At 37.3% G+C, this 23,211-nt stretch overlaps 1 protein-coding gene across 5 annotated transcripts in view; it reads left to right on the top strand.

Moving 5' to 3' along the window:
* Positions 1-22,664, top strand: part of NEK4 (NIMA related kinase 4) — a 55,705-nt gene extending 33,041 nt beyond the window's left edge. For all 5 annotated transcript variants that reach the window (XM_045832295.1, XM_045832296.1, XM_045832294.1 and 2 more), the window contains one exon: positions 21,676-22,664. In XM_045832295.1, the coding sequence (XP_045688251.1) occupies positions 21,676-21,768 (93 nt within the window). In that variant the 3' untranslated portion in view covers positions 21,769-22,664. The remainder of the gene's footprint in view (positions 1-21,675) is intronic.
* The last annotated feature ends 547 nt before the right edge of the window (positions 22,665-23,211 follow it).

Here is a 23,211-nt window from a genome sequence, read left to right as displayed (position 1 = left end):
TCTAGTATTCTGTTGAGGATTTTGGTGTCTGTATTCATATGAAATATTGGTCTTTAGGGTTTTTTTTGTGATATCTTTGCATGGTTTTGTTTGTCCCATGTCTTTTTTTTTCCTGTATTCCTTCTTTATTGCCTTTTTCCTTTATGTGAATATTTTCTAATGTAGCATTTTAATTTCTGTTAAGATTCTTTTCACTAGGTATTTTTTAGTTCTTAGTGGTTGCTCTAATGCTTGTCATGTACATCTTAAATGATCAGAATCAGCTTTATACTGACTTAATTCTACTGAGATATAAAAATGTTACTCCTTTCCCTTTTCCCCTTTATTGTGATATACATATCACACCTATATATTACAAATCCAACAGTACCTTGTTATAATTATTACTTTATATAACTTTATGTCTCTTAAAGTCAAGAGAAGAAAGGTATATATTTGTAACTATTGTTACAATAACCTTTTTATTTATTATTCCCAGATCTCCTCATTTATTCCTATGGATTCAAGTTACTATCTGGAGTCATTTCCTTAAGTCTAATATATCTTTGCTCCCACTTAGCTTCTTTATGCTGTTATTGACAAATATATTACATTTTATATGTTATAGACTCAACAAAATATAATACACAAATTGTTTTTTTATTGTAGTAATATACATTCAACTTCGAATTTACCATTTTAACCATTTTTAAGTGTTTGATTTATGACATTAAATACATTCACATTGTTGTACAAATGTATCACCATCATCCATCTCCAGAACTTTTGTTTCATTTTGCAAAACTGAAATTTTGTACACTTTATTTTTATTTATCTTTTTTAAACTAGCTCTTATCTTTTAATCTTTTAAAACGTTTTTTATGCTATTATAGTTGTCCCAATATTTCCCCCTTTGCTTCTGTCTTCTTAGCCGGTCCCCCCACTCCTATAGTCACTTCCCACACCATTGTTCATGTCCATGGGTCGCACATATGTGTTCTTTGTCTAATCGTGGAAGAGAACAGCTGTCTGTTCCACGTTTCCATGCCTCTGATTTTATTTTGCTCATTGGTTTATTTTGTTCATTAGATTCCAGTTATAAGTGAGATCATTTGGTATTTGTCTTTCATTGATGGGCTTATTTCACTTAGCATAATAGTGAAGCTGTACCCATTAAACAATAACTCCCCATTTCCTCCCTGAGCTACCCTCTGGCAATTACCATTCTAACTTCTGCCTCTGTGAATTTGATGCTCTAAGCATTGACACAAAGTCTAAGCATAAAGACCAGAAAGGCCCAGATGGCTTTGCTGGTGAATTATTCCAACCATCTAAGGAAAAAATTTCACAAATCCTATATAAATTCTTTCAGAAAATGGAAAAAGAAGGGACATTTCCCAACTTGCCCCATAAGATTAGAATAACCCTAAACCAAAACCCACCCAGCAAGGACATTACATGAAAAAACAAGACCAATATTCCTCATGGATACCTCAGTCATGGAGTATTTTGTTGGAAGATTTTTGCATCCATTGGTTTAAGGGATATTTGTCTGTTATTTTTTTTTCCTATAGTGTCCCTGTCTGCCCTCACTACCAGGGCAGTGCTGCCCCCATAAATGAGCCAGGAAATGCTTCTTGCTTCTTAACTCTCTGAAAAGTTTGAGAAGGATTGGCATGAGTTTCCCTCCAAATGTTCAAAAGAATTTACCAGCAAAGATCCAGGGCCTGTCCCTGTCAGTCTTTTTACTGGTTATGGGTATATTCAGATTTTTTTACTCATAATTTATTCTTGGTAGGATCTATGTTTCTAGGGATCTCCTCATTTCATCTAGGTTATAAAATTTGTTAGCATACAATTGTTCATAGTACTCTTTTAAAATCCTTTTATTTCTGTAGATATGGCAGTAATGTCCCACTTCAGTCTCAGATTTTAATATAGTTGACCCTCATTGCTTCTTGGCCTTTTGGATAAGATCAAGTGTAGTATAGTTGACCCTCTGTATCCATAGGTTCTGCATACACAGATTGAACTAGCCTCAGATACGGTAGTAAAAAAGAAGTCACGTTATTGCTGATGTGTACTATGTACAGACATTTTTCTTGTCATAATTCCCTAAACAATACAGTATAATAACTCTTTACATAGCATTTACTTTGTATTAAGTATTATAAGTAACCTAGAGATGATTACAAATATACAGGCAGATATGTATAGGTTATATGCAAATACTACACCATTTTATATGGGCCATGGATTTTGGTGTTCTTGGGGTCCTACTGAGGAAGGGCTAATTTGAGTCTTCTTTTTTTCTTAGTATAACTTAAGTTTTGTCAATTTTGTTAATCTTTTTAAAGAACTTTTAGTTTTATTGATTTTTCTCTATTTTTCTTTTTTATTTATCTGAGATCTAATTTTAATTGTGGTCTTCCTTTTGGGTTTAGTTTTGTCTTTGTTTTTTACTTCTTGAGTTGTAATGTTAGGTTCTTGACTTGTGATTCTTTTCCTTCTTTAACATGTATTTACTGGTTTAAAAATTACCCTCTTAGCACTGTTTTTGCTGCATCTCTTAGTTTTGATATATTGTGTTGACGTTTTTATATATCTCTAAATATTTTCTGGTTTTCCCCATGATTTCTTTTTGATGCATTGGTTATTTGAATGTGTTGTTTTGTTTCCATAAGTTTAAATTTTTTGGTTTTCCTCTGTTACTGATATCTCACTTCATTCTGTTCTGGTTGGAGAAGATATTTTGTATGATATCTCCCTTTTTAATCTATTGAGACTTAATTTGTGACCTAACATATATGGTCTCTCCTGGAAAATGTCCCATGTTCACTTGAGAAGAATGTGTATCCTGTTGTAGTTGGATAGGGTGTTCTGTATGTGTCTGTTAGAACTACAGTTGGCCCTTGAGCAACGGGGTTAGGGACACTGAACCTCTCCCCGCCAACACAAGCACAGTCAAAAATTCATATGTACCTTTTGACTCCTACTAAACTTAAGTATAGTTGCCCCTTAGTTTCTACAGAGGATCAGTTCCAGGACCCCCCACAGATACCAAAATCTAAGGATGTTCAAGTCCCTTATATAAAATGGCATAGAACAATGCATACAATTAACCCTCCACATCCATGGATTCTCAACTGAGGATCAAAAATACTGTTTTTGATTCTCTGATGGTTGATTCTAAGAATGCAAACCCTGGGAATACAGAGGGCCAAATGTGTACTTTCATTATGCTATTACGGTTGTCCTGATTTTTACCCTCCTTTGTCCCCTCTACCCGGTACCCCCTTCATTCCAGCAGTCTGTTCCCTTAGCTTGTGTCCATGGGTCATCCATGTAAGTTCTTTGGCTTCTCCATTTCCTATACTTTTCTGAACATGCCCCTGTCTATTTTGTACCAATTATGCTGTTTAATCCCTGTACCTTTTCCCTTCCCCCTCTCCACTGATAACCTTCTAAATGATCTCCATATCTATGATTCTGTTCTTGTTCTAGTTGTTTGCCTGGTTTGTTTTAGTTTTTGTTTTTTAGATTCGGTTGTTGATAGTTCGTGAGTTGTCATTTTAATGTTTGTAATTTTGATTTTCATTTTTTTCTTAAGTCCTTTTAACATTTTATATAATAAGGGCTTGGTGATGATGAACTCCTTTAGCTTTACCTTGTCTGGGAAGCCCTTCATCTGCTCTTCAATTCTAAATGATAGCTTTGCTAGACACAATAATCTAGGTTGTAAGTCCTTGCTTTTCATCACTTTGAATACTTCTTGCCATTCCTTCTTGCCTGCAAAGTTTCTTGAGAAATCAGCTGACAGTCTTATGGGAACTCCTTTGTAGGTAACGATCTGCTTTTCTCTTGTTGCTTCTAAGATTCTCTCTTTATCTTTAACCTTTGGCATTTAATTTATGTGTCTTGGTGTGGTCCTCTTGGTACAACTTTTTGGGACTCTCTGTGATTCGTGAACTTGTATGTGTATTTCCTTCACCAAATTAGGGAAATTTTCTTTCATTATTTTTTCAAATAAGCTTTCAATTTCTTGCACTTCCTCTTCTTCTGGCATCCCTATGATTCAGATGTTGGCACTTTTGAAGATGTCCCAGAGTCGTCTTATTCTCTCCTTGTTTTTTTGAATTCTTGTTTCTTCATTCTGTTCTGGTTGATTTATTTCTTCCTTATGTTCCAAATCATTGGTTTGAACCCCAGCTTCTTTACTTCACTGTTGGTTCCCTGTGGATTTGTCTTTGTTCTTTTAAAAAAACTTTTAATTGTTATTGTTGCTCTATTACAGTTGTCCCAATTTCACCCCATTGCTCTCCCCTGTCCTGCTCATTCCCCTGCTCCCACAGTCAATCCCCACCCTGTTGTCCATGTCCATGGGTCATTTATACTTGCTCTTTAACTATGCCCTCCCCCTTCTTCCTTTGCTTATTCCCTGCCCCACCCTCCCCTCTCATCCCTCTCAGTTTGTTCCTTGTTTCCATGCCTGTGGTTTTATTGTGCTCTTTTCTTTGTTTTGTTTAGTACATTTCCTGTTTTAGGTGAGATCATATGCTATTTGTCTTTTGCCGCCTGGCTTATTTCATTTAGCATAATACTCTCCAGTTGCATCCATGCTGTTGTGAAAGGTAGGAGTTCCCACTTTCTGCTGCCTAGTATTCCATTGTGTAAACATACCACAGGTTTTTGAACCACTCATTTACTAATGGGCACTTAGTCTGTTTCTAGCACTTGGCTATTGTAAATAATGCTGCTATGAATATAGGGGTATGTAGGTTCTTTTGAATTGGTGTTTCAGGATTCTTAGGATATAATCCCAGCAGTGGTATTGCTGGGTCCAAAGGCAGTCCCATTTTCTGAGGAAATTCCATACTGTTTTCCACGGTGGCTGTATCAGTCTGTATTCTCACCAACAGTGCACTAGGGTTCCCTTTCCTCCACATCCTCACCAACTCTTGTTATTTCCTGATTTGTTAATGATGGCCAATCTGGTGTGAGGCGGTATCTCGTTGCGATTTTAGTTTGTGTTTCTCTGATGGCTAGTGATGTTGAGCGTCCTTTCACATGCCTCTGGGCCCTCTGTATGTCCTCCTTGAAGAAGCGGCTGTTCATGTCCTTTGCCTATTTTTTTATTGGCTTCTTTGTCTTCCTGGCATGGAGACATATAAGTTCTTCATATATTTTGGAGATCAAACCCTTGTCTGAGGTATCATTGGCAAATATGTTTTCCTATATAGTTGGATCCCTTTTCATTTTGATGATGTTTTCTTTAGCTGTGTAGAAGCTTTTTAAATTGTTTTAGTCCCATTTGTTTATTCTTTCCTTTATGTCCCTTGCCCTAGAGGATGTATCAGCAAGATATTGCTGTGTGAAATTTTACTGCCTGTTTTTCTCTAGGACTTTTATGGTGTCATGGTTTATGTTTAAGTCTTTTATCCATTTTGAGTTTATTCTGGTGTATGGTGTAAGTTGGTGGTCAAGTTTCATTTTTTGCATGTACCATTCCAGATCTCGCAGCACCATTTGTTGAAGAGGCTATTTTTACTCCATTTTATGCTTTTGCCCCCTTTGTCAAATATTAATTGACCATAAAGACATGGGTTTATTTCTGGGCTCTCTAATTCCGTTCCATTGATCTATGTGTCTATTCTTATGCCAGTACCAGACTGTTTTGATTACAGTGGCCTTGTAATATAGTTTGATATGAGGTATTGTGATCCCTCCAACTTTGTTCTTCTTTTTCAAGATTGCTGCAGCTATTTGGGGTCATTTTTTGTTCCATATAAATTTTTGAAATATTCTAAATCTGTGAAATATGTCACTAGTATTTTAATACGTATTGTGTTGAATCTATAGATTGCTTTGGGTAGTGTGGACATTTTAATGATACGGATTTTTCCAGTCCATGAACATGGTATATGCTTCTATTTTTTCATATCTTCCTTAATTTCTTTCTTCAGTGATTTCTAAGTACAGGTCTTTTACCACCTTGGTTAAATTTATTCCTAGGTACTTTATTTTTCTATTTTCTATAGTAAATTGGCTTTTTCTCCTAGTTTCTGTTTCTGATATTTCATTGTTGGTGTACAAAAATGCCTTTGATTTCTGAGTACTGACTTTGTATCCCACTATTTTTCCAAATTCACTAATTAGGTCGAGTAGTTTTTGTGGTGGAACATATAGGGTTTTCTATGTATACTATCATGTTGTCTGCAAATAGTGACAGTTTTACTTCCTCCTTTTCAATTTAGATGCCTTTTATTTCTTTTTTCCAGTCTGATTGCTGTGGCTAGAACTTCCAATACTATGTTGAGTAAGACTGGTGAAAGTGTACATCATTGTCTTGTCCCTGATCATAGTGGGGAAACTTTAAGTTTTTGCATGTTGAGTATGATGTTGGCTGTACATTTCTTCTATATGGCCTTTATGATGTTGAGATATGTTCCTTGTATTCCCACTTTGCTGAGCATTTTATCATAAATGGCTGTTGTACTTTATCAAATGCTTTTTCAGCATCTATTGATACGATCATGTGATTTTTGTCTTTAATTTTGTTGATGTGATGTGTTACATTTATTGATTTGCAAATATTGTAGCATCCTTGCATCCCTGGGATGAATCCCACTTGATCATGGAGTATGGTCTTTTTAATGTATTGCTGGATGTGATTTACCAATATTTTGTTGAGGATTTTAGCATCAGTGTTCATCAGCAACATTGGCCTGAAGTTTTCTTTCTTAGTTGTGTCTTTACCTGGTTTTGGAATTAGGGTAATACTGGCCACACAAAATGAGTTTGCGAGTCTTCCTTCTTCTTGAATTTTTGGGAATAGTTTGAAAAGGATAAGAGTTAGCTGTTCCCTAAATGTTTGGTAAAATTTACCTGGGAAGCCATCTGTTCCAGGGCTTTTGTGTGTTGGGTGTTTTTTGGTTACTACTTCAATTTCACTAATTGTTATTGGTCTATTCAGGCTTTCTGCTTCTTGATTCAGTATTGGAAAATTATATGTTTCTAGAAATTTGTCCATTTCAAACAGGTTTTCAAATTTCTTGACATGTAGTTTGTAGTAATTTCTTACACTCCTTTGTATTTCTGTGGTATCCATTGTAATTTTTTCTCCTTCATTTTGTTTATTTGGGTCCTCTCCCTTTTTTTCTTGGTGAATCTGGTTAAAGGCTTGTTGATTTTCTTTGTCTTTTCAAAGAACCAGCTCCTGGATTTATTGATCCTTTGAATTGTTCTTTTAGCCTCTATGTCATTTAATTCTCCTCTGATCTTGATTATTTCCTTCCTTCTACTTGTTCTGGGCTTTGTTGTTGTCCCTCTAGTTCTTGTAGATGTAGAGTTGGGATATTTATTTATAATTTGTCTACCTTTTGTAGGTAGGCATGTATTTCTATGCACTTCCCTCCTAGGACTTCTTTCACTGTGTCCCATAGGTTTTGGGCTGTTGTGTGTTTATTTTCATTTGTTTCCAGAACTTTTTGATTTCTTCCTTGATCTCACTGTTAACCCATTTGTTATTTAATACCATGTTATTCAGTATTCATGAATTTAAATGTTTTTGAGTTTTTTCCTTGAGGTTGGTTTTTATTTTCAAGCCATTGTGATCTGAGAAGATGTTTGATATGAATTCAGTTTTCTTGATTGTTGAGGCTTGTTTTGTGACTTACCATATGGTCAATTTTTTTAAACTGTTCCATGTGCATTTGAAAAGAATGTATATTTTGCTTCTTTTGGGTGAAAGATTCTGTATATGTCAATTAAGGCCATTTGATCTAGAGTGTTGTGTAATGCCAGTATCCTCATTGATTCTTTGCTTAGAATACCTATCAGTTGTTGACAATGGGGAGTAAAAATCCCCTATTATGAGTATGTTGTTGTCTATACCTTTCTTGAACTCCTCCAAGATTTTCCTTACATATTTGGGTGCTCCTATGTTGGGTGTATATATGTTTACAAGGGTTATAGCTTCTAGATGGACTGTTCCCTTGAGTATTATATAATGTCCTCCTTCATCTCTTTTTATACCCTTTGTTTTGAAATGTATTTTGTCTGTTATAAGTATTGCTACCCCAGCTTTTTTTTCAGGTCCATTTGTTTAGAATATTTTTTTTGTATCTTTTCACCTTCAGTCTGTGTAGATCTTTTGTTCTGAGGTGGGTCTCTCGTAGACAGTATATATGGGTCATGTTTTCTTATTCATTCAGTTACCCTATGTCTTTTGATTGGAGCATTTAATGCATTTAAATTTAAGGTTATTATTGATAGGTACTTATTCATTGCCATTTTTCCCTTTGTTGTTGCTTTCCTCTCTCTCTTTTTTTCCTATTCTTACAGAAGTCCCTTTAGCATCTCTTGCAATGTTGATTTGGTGCATATAACTTCTTTTAGTCTTTAAAAAAATTTTGTCTGGAAAGCCCATATTTCACCTTCCATTTTAAATGAGAGTCTTGCTGGGTAGTAGTCTTGGTTGCAGGCCTTTGCTTTTTATTACTTGGAATTTCTTGCCATTCCCTCTGGCTTGTAGTGTTTCTCTAGACTAATCTGCTGATTGCCTTATCGGAGTTCTCTTGTATGTTACTAGCTGTTTCTCCATTGCTGCTTTTAATATTCTTTCTTTGTCTTTAAATTTTGCCATTTTCATTATGATGTGTCTTAGAGTAGGCCTCTTTGGTTTCATCTTTTTTTGGAACCCTCTGTGCTTCCTGGACTTTTGTGACTTTCTCTCATCAAGTTAGGGAAGTTTTCTGTCATTACTTTTTAAAAAAATATTGATTATGTTATTACAGTTGTCCCATTTTCCCCCCTTCACTCCCCTCCACCCTGCACACCCCCTCTCCCATGCACATTCCCCCCCTTTAATTCATGTCCATGTGTCATATTTCTAAGTTCTGTAGTTTTTACATTTCCCATACTATTTTTACCCTCCCCCTGTCTATTTTCTACCTACCATCTATGCTACTTATTCTCTGTACCTTTTCCTTCTCTCTCCTCCTCCCACTCCCGTGTTGCTAACCCTCCATGTGATCTCCCTTATTCTGGTTCTGTTCCTGTTCTAGTTGTTTGCTTAGTTTGCTTTTGCTTTTGTGTTAGGTGTGGTTGTTAATCATTGTGAGTTTGCTATCATTTTACTATACATGCTTTTTGTCTTCTTTTTCTTAGATAAGTCCCTTTAACATTTCATAAAATAACAGCTTGGTGATGATGAACTCCTTGAACTCTACCTTCTCTGGGAAGCACTTGATCTGCCCTTCCATTCTAAATGAAAGCTTTACTGAATAGAGTCATCTTGGATGTAGGTCCTTGTCTTTCATGACTTGAAATACTTCTTCCCAGCCCTTTCTTGCCTGTAAGGTCTCTTTTGAGAAGTCAGCTGACAGTCTGATAGGAAGTCCTTTGTTGGTAACTGTCTCATTTTTCTCTTCCTGCTTTTAAGATTCTCTCCTTATCTTTCATCTTGGGTAATGTAATTATGATGTACCTTGGTGTGTTCCTCCTTGGATCCAACTTCTTTGGGACTCTCGGAGCTTCCTGGACTTCCTGGAAGTCTGTTTCCTTTGCCAGAATGGGGAAGTTCTCCTTTATTATTTGTTCAAATAACTTCTCCACTTGTTGCTCTTCCTCTTCTCCTTCTGATATCCCTATAATTCGGATGTTGGAATGTTTAAACATGTCTTTGAGGTTCCTAAGCTTCTCCTCATTTTTTTGAATTCTTGTTTCTTCATTCTTTTCTGATTGGATATTCTTTCTTCCTTCTGGTCCACTCCACTGATTGGAGTCCCAGTTTCCTTCCCATCACTACTGGTTCCCTGTACATTTTCCTTTATTTCACTTAGCGTAGCCTTCATTTTTTCATCTAATTTTCAACCAAATTCAACCAAGGATGCTTCTGTGAGCATCCTGATTACCAGTGTTTTGAACTGTGCATCTGATAGGTTGCTGTCTCTTTGTCACTTAGTTGTATTTGTTCTGGGGCTTTGATCTGTTTTTTCATTGGGGCTATTTTTTTTATCTCAGCGCATCTGTTATGTATGAGGGGCAGAGCCTTAGGTGTTCACCAGGGTGGGACAATCCAGTTGCTTGGTTGTGATGCTGTCTGTGGGGGCGGGGTCCACAAGGAAACAGCGGCACTTGCTCCACTCTCTGCTGGATTTCAGTCACTTCCCCCACTTCCCCCAAGCAAACTGGGCCCTTCTGGTGCTGATTCCCGTGTGGGTGGGTTTGTGTATGTTCTAGAACCCTGTGGGTCTCTCCAGCTAACTCTCCTGTGAGGCTGGGAGCCTATTCTGGCACCGCAACCCCCCACAGGTGTGTTCAATCAGTGCCTTGAGGCTTTATTTCCCCATGCTGGGACCCTGGGTTGCGAGGTCTGTCTTGCTCCCCAGTTTCGCCTGGTTTATTTGCTTGCAAATGTGGGACCACCTGGCCCGCCAGCTGCCTTGTGCACCGCACCTCTCCTCAATTCACCACCTCGCTGGATCCTCCAGCTGCTGCCTTGCGCACCCAGGATCTGCCAGCCACCACTTTGCCTTGACCCCTCTCCACCTGGTTGCCTGATTCCACCCCTCCTACCAATCTGGATGAATATGTCTACTTTAACTTCTTGGTTGCCGGACTTCCATACAGTTCAATTTTCTGTTGGTACTGGTTGTTTTTGTTTCTAAATTGTTGTTATCCTTATTTTGGTTGTGCAAGGAGGCACAGTGTGTCTACCTATGCCTCCATCTGGGCCGGAAGTCCTGTCATTACTTTTTCAAATAGGTTTTCTATGCTTTTCTCCTCTTCTTCCTCTGGTATCCCTATTATACAGATATTATTACATTTCTTGTTGTCCTGCAGCTCCTTTAAACCCTCTTCATTCTTTTTGAGTCTTTTTTCGCGTTGTTCTCTCTGGGAATTTTTTTATACCTTGTCCTCCAGCTCACTGATTGGATCCTTTGCTTCATCCAGCCTGCTTTTAATTCCTTCTACTTTGTTCTGTAATTCAGAAATTGTATTCTTCATCTCTTTGTGGCTCTTATTGATAGTTTCTCTGTCCTTTTTCATGATGAAGTAGTTCACAGTATGTTCCTTGTAGCTTCCCTGTAGTTCTACTGAGCTCATTGACCTTCCTTATAACCATTATATTGAACTCTGCCTGATAGTTTAGTTATGTCTATTTCATTTAGCACTCTTCCTGGGGAATAGTCCTTTCCTTTTGATGGAGGTGGTTTCTTTGTCTCTCCATTTTAGTTACGCTTGTTTGTTTCTGCTTCTTAGATTGATCTGCTTTGACATCCTGTCTTCATGATAGGACCTTCTGTGGTCAGAAAACTGAGATTCAGTGGTGCACTCTCCTTGATCTAAACTTGATGCTCTTAGGACACCCTTTCTGCCATTTATGTTAGTGCTGTAGTTGTGGTTGAGTTTTGATTGTTGTTAGGTTGTTCTTTGCTGGGTCCTTCCCTCCAGCTGGCTGAGTGAGTTACCTGCCTAGTATGTCTTGTATGCTGTTGTGTAGGTGCTAGCAGAACAAAATCACACAGCCCAGGAAACAAATACACACCCAAAAAATAACCCCCACCCACAGTTACACTATCAACAGCAAATGAGCCAGTATTAATAAGGGTATAGAGAGATTAAAGCTGTTATAAGAAAAGAGAAACGAATATGAGGTGATGAACTGAAAGAAAAATGATTTTGAGAGGGTAATGGGAGGAGCAATAATAATAGTAGGGAGTCAGGCAAGGCCAAGAGAGAAAGTAAAATTTATATCATAAATAAAAAAGGGAATGAAGAAGGCAGAGTGGAGCAAGAGAAGGGAAGTGTATAGTATTAGGTCTAAACAGAGATTTTAAAAAATATAATGAGAGAGAGAAAAAAAGAAAAAATAAGTAAATAAATAAAATAGGAACCAAATTGGAGAAAGATTCACCACAACACTATTAACAACAAATGAGCTAAGATTAATATAGGTGGGATGGGAATAATAGGGGGGGGAAAGAAAAGCTTAAAATATGTTTAGAGAAAAGGGGAGTGTTTTTGAGCTGATAGAAGGAGAAGGAATACTAGGAGTGAGGAATGGAAACCAGGCTAAGACCGGGGAAAATTAAAATTTGAGACAAAAGACAGGAGGAGGGCAAAATGTGTAGGAGAGGGGAATGGTAAAATTTCAGATTTGAAATACCAAAATAGTGAAGATCTATAGATAAAATGAAAAAATGGAAGAACAACCATCCTATCCACAACCAACAAGCAAAGACTGATAAAAGCAGAGAGAGAAAACAAAGGTATTTTAAGAATGAGAAAAAGAATGTGAGATGACTAGTAACAAGAAAATGGTTTTGAGAGTCTGGGTTGGAAGAGCTAGTAAGAGTGTTGAATGGAAACAAGTTGCAGCAAGAGAGAAAACAAAATTTAAAATGAAAATAAGAAGAGAAAAGAAGAAGGTAAAATGGGGTAAGAGAAGGTAGGAGCAAAATATGAAATTTGAAATATCATATTTTGCCATGTGTAATATGCTCCTGTGTATAATACACACCCAGGTCTTTGGCCTAAACTTTCAGGAAAAAACTCTTGTGTCCTAATTTTTTAATCCAATTATTTGTTTATTTATATTTAGATACTTGTTTTTGGTATTATAAAGGAATTTTAACACTTATTTTGGAACATATTTTGGTAAAAGAAAATTTTGTAACAAATAATTACAAATCACAAGGACAGATACAAGGTATTTCAGGTACTGCCCTTGTATAATATGTATCCTTATGTTTCCCTCAAAAATTTGGGCACAAAAGTGCACATTATATGCAGCAAAATACAGTAAATTATAATATAAAAGCTAGTGACAATATGCACAACTTGAAGGACAAAAAAAGAATGTTATAAAGCTATGCACAGGAGAGAAAATATCACAAATCACGAAGAAGACTGCGGTGGAATTTGTCTTGGTAGCATTTAGTATTTACCACTGTGTTTTTGGAGGGAGGGGTCCATCTCTAGTGATGTCAGACGGTGTCCCAGTTTGGTGTTAGGCAGCCTGTTCAAGACTACCAGGGATCTACAGCCTATGGCTGACTCCAGTTGTTAATCTAGTCAATCTTTAATCAGCCGGCAGGCTTAAGTACCCACAAAATGGGCAAAGTAACTCCTGGGGTCAGGGCTATTGCCTCCCCTCAAGCTGATATCACTTGAAAGGGGGTGGTTTGCCTGAACAAGATGGCTCTTGCAGCATGGGGGATGACTTAGCACAGGGATCCTGGTGGCTGCTCCTCCAGTTCTCTCCCCAAGGCCACCGTCCCCAGTCTTTCCTCAAGTCAACTCTGCCCCTCCTTTGCCAGAGCACAGGGTAAGTGGTTGCAAATGAAATTTTATACATTTGCCCTTTAAAAAGCTCTCTGTGTCTCCAGCTGTCTGTCAGTGGCAGAGAGAACCTCTGTCACTTTTGACAGCTGGATGTTATCTGGTGCTATAGGCTGGGGTGCAGAGTTTGGGGTTTAGACCCCATACTTCTCAGGGGAAACATCCTGACCTCTGAAATATTCCTCTGGCACTTCACTGCCACCTGTGGGAGCCCATCCTACCCTCTTGCGGTCTCCTCTGCACTCTCTATCAATCACATTCTGGTGAAGCTGTTTCTTTGGTCTGTCCGTGGTTATAAGGCTTCTTTCCTACTATTGTTCAGTTTTTTTTATTCCAGATGATTTCTTGCAATTTAGTTGTATTTCCAGATTGGTCCTGGGAGGAAGTTAGTGTAGCTTCTACTTATGCCTCCACCATGTTGGATCTCCTTGACCCCTACCAGTGGATTTTTCTTTATTTCACTTAGTGTAATCTTCATTTCTTCCCTTATGCTTTTGCTGTATTCAATGAGTTCTCTAAGCATCCTTATCACCAGTGTTTTGAATTCTGCATCTGATAGGATGGCTATCTCCATTTCATTTAGTTCTTTTTCTTGGGCTTTCTCCTCTTCTTTCATTTGGGCCATATTTCTTTGTCTCCTCGATTTGTCAGCTTCCCTGTGTTTGTTTTTGTGTAGTAGATAGAGCTGCTTTGATGGCCTGCCTTAGTGCACCTGTTAAGCCATATGGGGCGAAACTTTAGTAGGTATTGGCCAGGGTGAGGCAACCTGCTTCTCTGCTTTATGGTTCTGTATGTGGGGACAGGGATAGAGAGGGGACAATGCTGTTGAGGCTTGCTCGGCACTCACCCCATTTCTGATCACTTTACCCACTTCCTGTGTGTGACTGGTGCCCTCTAGTAGCTGCCCCAGTGGTTGTTCCCAGAGTGGGTGGGTTTGCATTTGTTCTAGGACTGTTTGGGTCCTTTAACTGACTCTCCCAGGAGACTAGCAGTTTCTTCCACTGCCCCAACCCTCACAGTTTTTTGCAGCCAGAAGCTGTTTCCAGGTACTGGAACCCTGGGCTGTATGGTCTGGCCTGGGGCTGGGATGACTCACTTCCAAGGTATCCATTCCAATTTTATCCACCACACATGAATGTGCGACCACCTGTTCCATCAGCTGCCTCACCACCATTGCCTTGCCACCACCATGTTGCGTCTTTTCTGCCCTGGCTCCCTGTCTCTGCACTGGCTCGCTGTCTCCGCCCCTCCTGTCTGTATGAATATGGCTTCTTTAAATCCTTGGTTATCAGATTTCCATACAGTTAGATTTTCTGGCAGTTTTGGGTATTTTTTGTTTTCAGGTTAGTTGTGATCCTTCTTATGGTTGTGCAAGGAGGCAAAGCATGTCTACCTGTGCCTCCATCTTGATAGGAAGTCCAATTATGTACTTATTGAAAAAAACTTGCATTTAAGTTGATCTGCGTGGTTCAAACGTGTGTTGTTTAAGAGTCAACTGTAGTTGTTTTTTGTGTTGTTCACGTCCTCTTATCATCCATTTGGTTATCCTGTCCATTACTTATAAATGTATATTGAAGTCTCTAACTATAATTATAGAACTGTCTGTTTCTTCCTTCAGTTCTATCAATTTTCTCTTTATATATTTTGATAGTCTAGGGTATATAAATGTTATGTCTTTCTGATGTATCAATCCATATATATATGTGTATATATATATACACACACACACACATAACACACACACATATATGTAGTGCCCTTGTCTCTTTTAATCTTTAAAAAATTTAAAAAAAATTTATTGATATTGGGAGGAGAGAGAAAGAAACATAAACATCAATTTGTTGTTCCACTTATTTATGCATTCATTGGTTGCTTCTTATATGTGCCTTGACTACAAATCAGATCTGTAACCTTGGCATATTGGGATGATGTACTAACCAACTATAACCTTTTTGATTTCGGGTCTATTTTGTCTGATATAAGTATAGCCACCCTGCTCTATTTTAGTTACTGTTTGCATGGGATATGTTTTCAATCTTTTTACTTTCAATCTATTTATGTTTTTGAATCTAAAGTCCTCTTGTAGACAGCATATAGCTTTTTCTTTTAAGATTTTTTAGAAAGTTTTATTTAGTTTTAGAGAGAGGGGAAGAGAGGGAGAAAGAAAGGGAGAGAAACATCGATGTACAAGAGAAACATTAATTGCCTGTCTCTTGCATGTGCCCAACCGGGGACCTGGCCCACAACCCAGGTCCCTGGTATGTGCCCTGACAGGGAAGTGAACCAGTGGCCTTTTGGTTTGCAAGCCAGCGCTCAATCCACTGACCCACACCAGCCAGGGCTGTAGTTTTGTTATCCATTCTGCCAGTCTGTGTCTTTTGATCGGAGAGTTTAGTTCATTTACATTAAATGAATTACTAATGAGGGACTTATGTCCTTTTGTTATTTTTTTATGCCTTATAGTGTTTTATCCATCATTTCCTGCATTACTGTCTTTTATGTTACATTTTTTTGTAGTGAAACATTTTAATTCCATTTGCATTTTAGTGTATATTCTATATTTTCTTTGTGGTTACCATAGGAATTGCATTTAATATCCTTAAGTTTTAATACTCTAAGCTGACTTTATACCAGATTAGCTTTAATAACATACAAAATGTTTGCTGCTTTATCTGTGTCTCCACCTCTTTTGATGTTGCAAAATTACATTTTTACATATTGTGTATGTCAAAGCAAACTAGTAATTGTTTTATTAATGTATTAGTTTCTTAAATTTCATAGGAAATAAAATGTGGAGTAACAAACCAGAGTTACAATAGTCCTGGCTTTTAGACTTAATTTTTGTAGTATATTCATCTAAGTCATGTAGAAAACAAAAAGTAGAATTATAAATCATTGTCACAATACTAGTTTTGATAATGTATATGTCCTTTATTGAGGTCTTTATTTCTTTATTCAGCTTCACGTTACTGTCTAGTATCCTTTCATTTCAACCTGCAGGACTCCCTGTAATATTTCTCGAAGGACAGGTTTAGTGGTAACAAACTTCATCTTTTGTTTATTTGGGAATGTCTTAAGTTCTCCCTTCCTTCTCCCTACCCCTGTTGTGGAAAATAACTCACGCGGGAGAGATTGCAGAGCACAATCCTTTATTACGTGTGTGGGCTCATAGGGGAATCCCAAATTCTGAGCAATGAGCTCAAGCTGGAATTTCCTTTATATAGTTTCCTTTATATGCTTGTTACACAGGCAGAAGGAGGAGGAGAAAGGAGTGCAGCTGCTAAAACGGGGGTTAGTGTACGACCTTGAGATAACTGCTTGTCTGGGAAACAGCTGCTGCCTGGGAACGGCTGCTGGTCAGCTCCTACCTAAGAATAGCTGCTGCTCAGCTATGTCCTGTCACACCCCCAGTTTTATTGAGATATAATTGGTATATAGCATTATGTTAGTGTATGTTGTGCAGCACAGTAATTTGATATATATTCCATATATATATTTTGCAAAATTACCTTAATTAGTTAACATCTGTCAACTGTCCTAGTTAAAATTTTTTTCTTGTGGTAAGAACTTTGATGATATACTCTTAGTAACTTCAAATATACAATACAATATTGTTAACTATAGTCATCATGTTATATATCTCCAGAACTTACTTATTTTATAACTGGAATTTGTACCTTTTGACCACCTTTACGCATTTCCCTTACCCTCCATCCCCCCTACCTCTGGCAACCACCAGTCTGTTCTTAGTTTCTATGAGTTTGGGGTTGTTGTTGTTGTTGTTTTAGATTCCACATAAAGTGAGATTATATACTGTTTATCTTTATCTGACCTATTTTCACTTAGCATAATGTGTTCAAGGTCCATCCATGTTGTTGAAATGGCAACATTTCTTTTTTTCTCTCCCTTTTGAAAGATATATTTGCCAGATACAGGATTCTTGGTTGACAGGTTTTGTTTTGTTTTGTTTTCCACTTTGAAAATATCTTCCCAGTGACTTCTGGCCTCCAGAAAAAAACCCTAAATTTATTGGGTGCCATTGGTTAATAAAGTTATATAGATTTCATGTGTATAGTTCTATAATACATCATCTGTGTATTTCAATGTATGTTTACCACTCAAAGTCAAATCTTCTGTCATCATATATTTGACTCATTTACCCTTTACTATGTCCCACTTGGATGTTTAAATTCATGGTTTTCATTAAATGGGAAACTTTTTGTTATTTTCAAATAATCTCTCTTCCTTTTTCTCTTCTCCTGGGACTCCTGCACTGCAGATTCCTTGGAAGTTGCTTCTGCTGCAGGGGGAGAAGGTTGTAACAATGTCAGTGAGGGTTGCAACAGTAGTTGCCTACCTTTGTGTCTGCACCTCAATGAACAGAAGCAGCAATCAGCTATCTGTATAGTGACCCCCTGTACTTGGAGGACAGAGTTCTAATTGCCTGGCTCCTATAGGCTGTGTGAAAGATACTCTCGGAACATCTGCACAGCTTCCTGCTATCAGGGTGGAGGGTACTAAGAGCTGAAATTAGTCACCATCACACCTTCCCCTGGATGTTGCAAGCCTTTCAAAGACTCTCCAGAGTTCAAAAATAGTTACATCAAGTAAATTCTGCTAGTACAATTTTTGCTATCTGAGATGCATTCCTATTACTTTCTCCTTTGCCATCTTCTATACATCTTATAGTGTACAGTTGCTTTTAAAATCAGTTTAGGGAAGAATGGAGAAGCAATATATGAATGGTTTGCGTGATATCGATATAACCTGGCAGCCAAGGAGAGTGGACTGGAATGTGCATGCATGAACAATGATGACTTCACTGTACTAGTCAGTGGGGGCTGTAGACGCCTTTGAGTGAGCATGTGTACTGTGTGGCTGTCTACATTCAAAATGGCTGAGTGAGTAGAACCATGAATCTGTATCAGATTTTGCGTTAAGTTTGAATATTCCTCCACAGAAACTATGTGGATGATTCAGAAGGCAGCAGCTATGGGTAACTGGTGATTGGCAGCTTCATCATGAAAACATGCCCGCTCATACATAAAGTCTCATGTATAGAGTTTTTTGGCAAAACATCAAATCATCCAGGTGACTCAGCACCCCTACAGCCCAGATTTGGTGCCCTGTGACTTCTGGTTTTTCCCAAAATGAAAATCACCTTTGAAAAGGAAGAGCTTTCAGACTATCAGTGAGATTCAGGAAAATGTGATGGGGTAGCTGATGGCAATTGAGAGAACTCTGTGAAGTCTCAAGGTGCCTACTTTGAAGGGGACTGAAGTGTCATTGTCCTATGTACAATGTTTCTTGTATCTTATCTTCTTCAATAAATGTCTGTTTTTCATATTACATGCCTGGATACCTTCTGGGCAGACCTTGTACGTGTATATGGTTTTTATCAGTGCTGTTTATCTTTTCATGTAATTTGAATTACTGCCTGGGGTCTCTTGCTTTCAGCTTGATGAACTGCTAGTAGTTTTTATAAGGACCGTCTGCTAGCCACAAATTATGTTTTTGTTTATCTGGAAATGTGTTTGGCCTTCATTTTGGCAAGATAGCTGTACTGGATATTTGATTGTTGGTTAAAAGTTTTTTCTCTGAGCATTTTGAATGTTGTCCCACTGCCTTTTGACCTTCATTGTTTATGTTAAGTCAGCTGTGACTATTATTTGGGTTCCCTTGGAAGTGATGTCATTTTCCTCTGTTTTCAAGATTTTCTCTTTGTCTTGGGCTTTTAGCTCTTTTGCTTTAATATGTCTGTGTGTGGGTCTCTTTGAGCTGATCATGCTTGAAGTTCATGAGCTTCCTGGGGATTTGATGTGTTTTCAGTAAGTTTAGGAGGTTTTCAGTGATGACCTCTTTAAGTGTTTTCTGCTCCTTTCTCTCCTCTCCCTGTGGAACTCCCATCACACGTGTTGGTGTGCTTAAAATGGTGCCACATTTCTCTGAGGCTCTGTTTATTTTCTGCATTTTCATCTCTCTCTGTTCTCTGTATTACATAATCTCTATTGATATATTTGTAAGTTTGCTTATTCTTCTTCAGCAGTTCAAATATATTGTTGAGCCCCTCTAGTGAATCTTTTATTTTGTTACTACACTTTTTAACTTCAGAATTTCCATTTGTTCTTATTATAATATCTCTCTCTCCATCAGTATTCTTTATCTGACAGGACATTGTCATCATATCTTCCTTTACTTCTATAATCATGTTTTCTTAAGTTTTTGTGAACATGTTTATAATAGCTACTTTGATGTCTTTTTCTGTTGAATCCAACATCTGGTTGTTCTCACAGGCAGTTTCCCTTTGCCTACTTTTTCCCCTAGTGTGTGTATCATACTGTCTTGTTTCTTTGCATGTCTCAACTTTTTACTGGACACTGGCAATTTGAGATATGTTTTTACAACTCTGGATACCTGCCTCCCTGGGAGTGAGGGTTGTTATTGTTGTTTGTTTAGTGATTAGCTGGGTTATTTTAGTGCAATATATTTTGCCCCTTCCTCCTTTCCCCACCATGAAGCCTCTGATGTTGCTCCTCAGTGGGTACAGCCTTGGGCATGTCCACCTTGGAATGACAGTGGGTTTGGGAGAGCTTTCTTGACACACTCCCTTTCTCTGACCTCACCCAGCTGTTAAGTTTTTTTAGTTGCCAGCTGATTGCTCTGCCTTTTTCAACAATGCTCTGGAGCAGACCTTGTGCTACAGACTGATCTGATCAAATTCAGATTCTTTTGAAGGGATGTTTGAGATTTTTTCTGACCCCAGGAAGGCTCCTCCAAACTTCTTGTTTCTTTCTGTTAAAGTAGCCTACAATTTAACCTATGTATCCAGTGAATCTACCGATCTCCTCCCAGTTGCCATTCACCACTACCTGTGTTTTTTGTTGTTGTTTGTTTTTGAGAGCACTCTTAGGCTTGAATTTTTGCATAGTCTGTTACAAATGAAGTCAGCTCATTTAGGAAAAGATTCCCCAGGCAAAATCTCTGAGCAAAGCTCTGAAGCTGGTTGTGAGGGCAGTTAGCATGCTTGTTTCCAACCGATACTCTCACTTTAAAAGCTCAGGGGGTGAAAGGTCTGCATTCTCTGGTCTTCAAAGGATGCTTCACCCAGCATGGAATCTTCACTTTTTGGTCTGGAGCAATTTTCTTGGGGGAAAAAATGTGGCTTTATTTGCTGTATGCCCATAGGACAATTTCCATAGACTTTAAATTGTTGGTTTTTAATTTATTTTTCTTTTTTTAGAAGACTTATTTACTTTTAGAGAAGGGAAGGGAGGCTGAAAGAGAGGGAGAGAATCAGCTGCCTCTTGCAGGCCCACCCCCAACCGGGGGCCCAGCCAGCAACCCAGGCATGTCCCCTGACTAAAAATCAAATCCACAGCCTTTTGATTTTCAGGACGATGCCCAACTCAGGGCAAATGGTTGGTTTTAAAAATAAATTTTCCCAGTTTCACTGAGGGGTCTGCAGATCTCCTCATGCTGTCATGCCATATATGGAACCAATTAGCTGTTATATCTCCTTTAATCTAAAACAGTTGCTCAGTCTTTGTTTTTTATGACCTTGACTTTTTTTTTAACCCTCACCTGAGGATATGTTTATTGACTTGAGAGAGGAAGGGAGACAGAAATATCAATCAGTTGCCTCCCGACCAGGGACTGAACCTTGCAACCTAGTTATGTGCCCTGATTGGGAGTCAAACCCACAAACTTTTGGTGTACGGGACAATGCTCCAACCAACTGAGCCTCCCAGCCAAGGCAGATCTTGACATTTTTGAAGAGTATAGACCATGTGCTTTATAAAATGCTTCTCAGTTTTGATTTGTCTGACCTCATGTAGATACAGATTATGCATTTTTGACAGGAGCACCTCAGAACTGATATTTTGTCCTTAGTACATTGTATGAGGAGTTCCATGACATCTGCTGAGCGCATCTGTTAATTTCAAGCATTTAACATAGTACCACATAGTAAATTTTCTTGATTTCTAGTCAAATTAAATTTTCTATATGTTAATTGGTTATATTCTGTAAATGCCTTTGCTGAATTATCTATGTGATTTTGCTTTATAAATTCTGATGTTTGAGTATTTTATTGATTCTAAAAGCTCCTTATATATTAATGGTATTCCTTGGCATGTATGTTAAAAATATTTTCTCTAGTTTATTGTTTGCTCTTTAATTTTTTTACAACTACATTTTAATATCTTGAAGTTCAAATTCTTATGTAAATATACTATTAGTATTTACCGATATGATTTCTACCTGTGGTATCATGCTTAGAACAGCTATTCTAAGATTACAGAAATATTTTTTCTACTACATACTTATTTTCTTTTTATGTTTTCCAAATAGGTACATTTGCGGGAGCACATGGGTGAAAAGTATGCAACTTACAGTGTGAAAGCTCGCCAATTGAAATTTTTTGAAGAAAATGTGAATTTCTGAGAATTTATTATAATATGCTGCCAGAACTAAAGACCTATACTCAGAGGTGTTTGGCTTAAACAGAAACTTATAATGATGGCTGGAGGCTATTCACAAGCCTTGTATCTCTTTGGTTATTTTTATTACTAGAAAAATAATAGGACAGAACAAATATGAAGCAAACTCCCAAAAGAAACAAACTTTGGCTATCTTGTTCTTTTGGTGAGAAAAAAATCCAGGACTTTGGTTGCTGTTTACTGAGCCTTAAACCACCAACTTTATATCTAGAACTTTATTTTTTTAAGGTACTAATTAGCTTGAATACTGGATCATATAGCATTGGATTGGAAGTTTTATATTCTATTATAGTGATTAAAGCAATAGGAGAAATAAATGAAATAATATGCTCAGTGATACTACTTGTCATTGTTAATAACCTTAAGTAGTAGTTGATAAATTATTTTGTAAAAAGTCAATTCAAGATCCTGGGATTAAATTTAAAGAATATGAAGTTGTATCTAGTACTTGAGCAACTGAATTCCCTCTTTACATATATGGACATTGAACATTTTATTTCCATGTAATATGCACCTCTTCAGGTATACTAATAGATATTTTGACTTTGTAACACTGTGTTAATATGTTGGTTTTTAGACTTATTTTTCCATCATTGAAAACATTTCTTAAATACTTATTCCTTTTCCAGTTAAGCAATTTGTATATAAAGTCCAGCTCCTTTTAGTTATGTTGGACATATTTGTCTCCTGAAGTTCGGCTTCTTGTACATCAAGATACTGGTTGTCTTTCCATGTTTTAAATGTACGCTTACATGTTATTTATTTTATTAGTTGTTTTAAAGGGTATTGCCCAACTAGGAAACAGTTTTTATAAAATAAATCTTGATTAGTAAATTTTCACTTCTGTATTCAAGGGACTCTAAAAGTGAATTCTGCTCCAGAAGTGTTTTGCTTTTATAATTAAAAATGTATTTCTTTGAAAATATACACACACATAAAATATTTTATAATGAAAAGTTCCCTTTCCAGTCACTTTCCTGGAGCTGGGAATATAGTGATGAATAAAACATTATTCCCTGTCCTTACCATGCTCATGGCCTAGTTTCTGAGACCTCTTATTTTTATTTTGAAGGGTTCGTTAGAACTCAACTATAAAACCATCTAGTCCTAATGCCCGCTTCGGGGTAGATCTTTGGCCAACTGTTCATGTTCCTGAGCTATTCATCATTTCTTGCACATTTCAGAAATCAACATCTTTCTGGAAAGTCATTCATTTACTTAAGTTTCCTAATTTATTGGTATCAAGTTTTACATACATTTCTCTTAGATCTCTTAGAATTAAAAAATCTTCTGCATACTTTATTATTCCAATTCTGTATATTTTTATTGTTTAAACATTCACTGTTTTCATCCTATTTTTTGTTATTTTGTGGTTGTTTCTTAAATA

Source organism: Phyllostomus hastatus, unplaced genomic scaffold (genome assembly GCF_019186645.2).
Source record: "Phyllostomus hastatus isolate PE091 unplaced genomic scaffold, TTU_PhHast_1.1 phas_contig_16, whole genome shotgun sequence".
NCBI lineage: Eukaryota > Metazoa > Chordata > Mammalia > Chiroptera > Phyllostomidae > Phyllostomus > Phyllostomus hastatus.
This window is presented reverse-complemented; position numbering and strand designations above follow the sequence as displayed.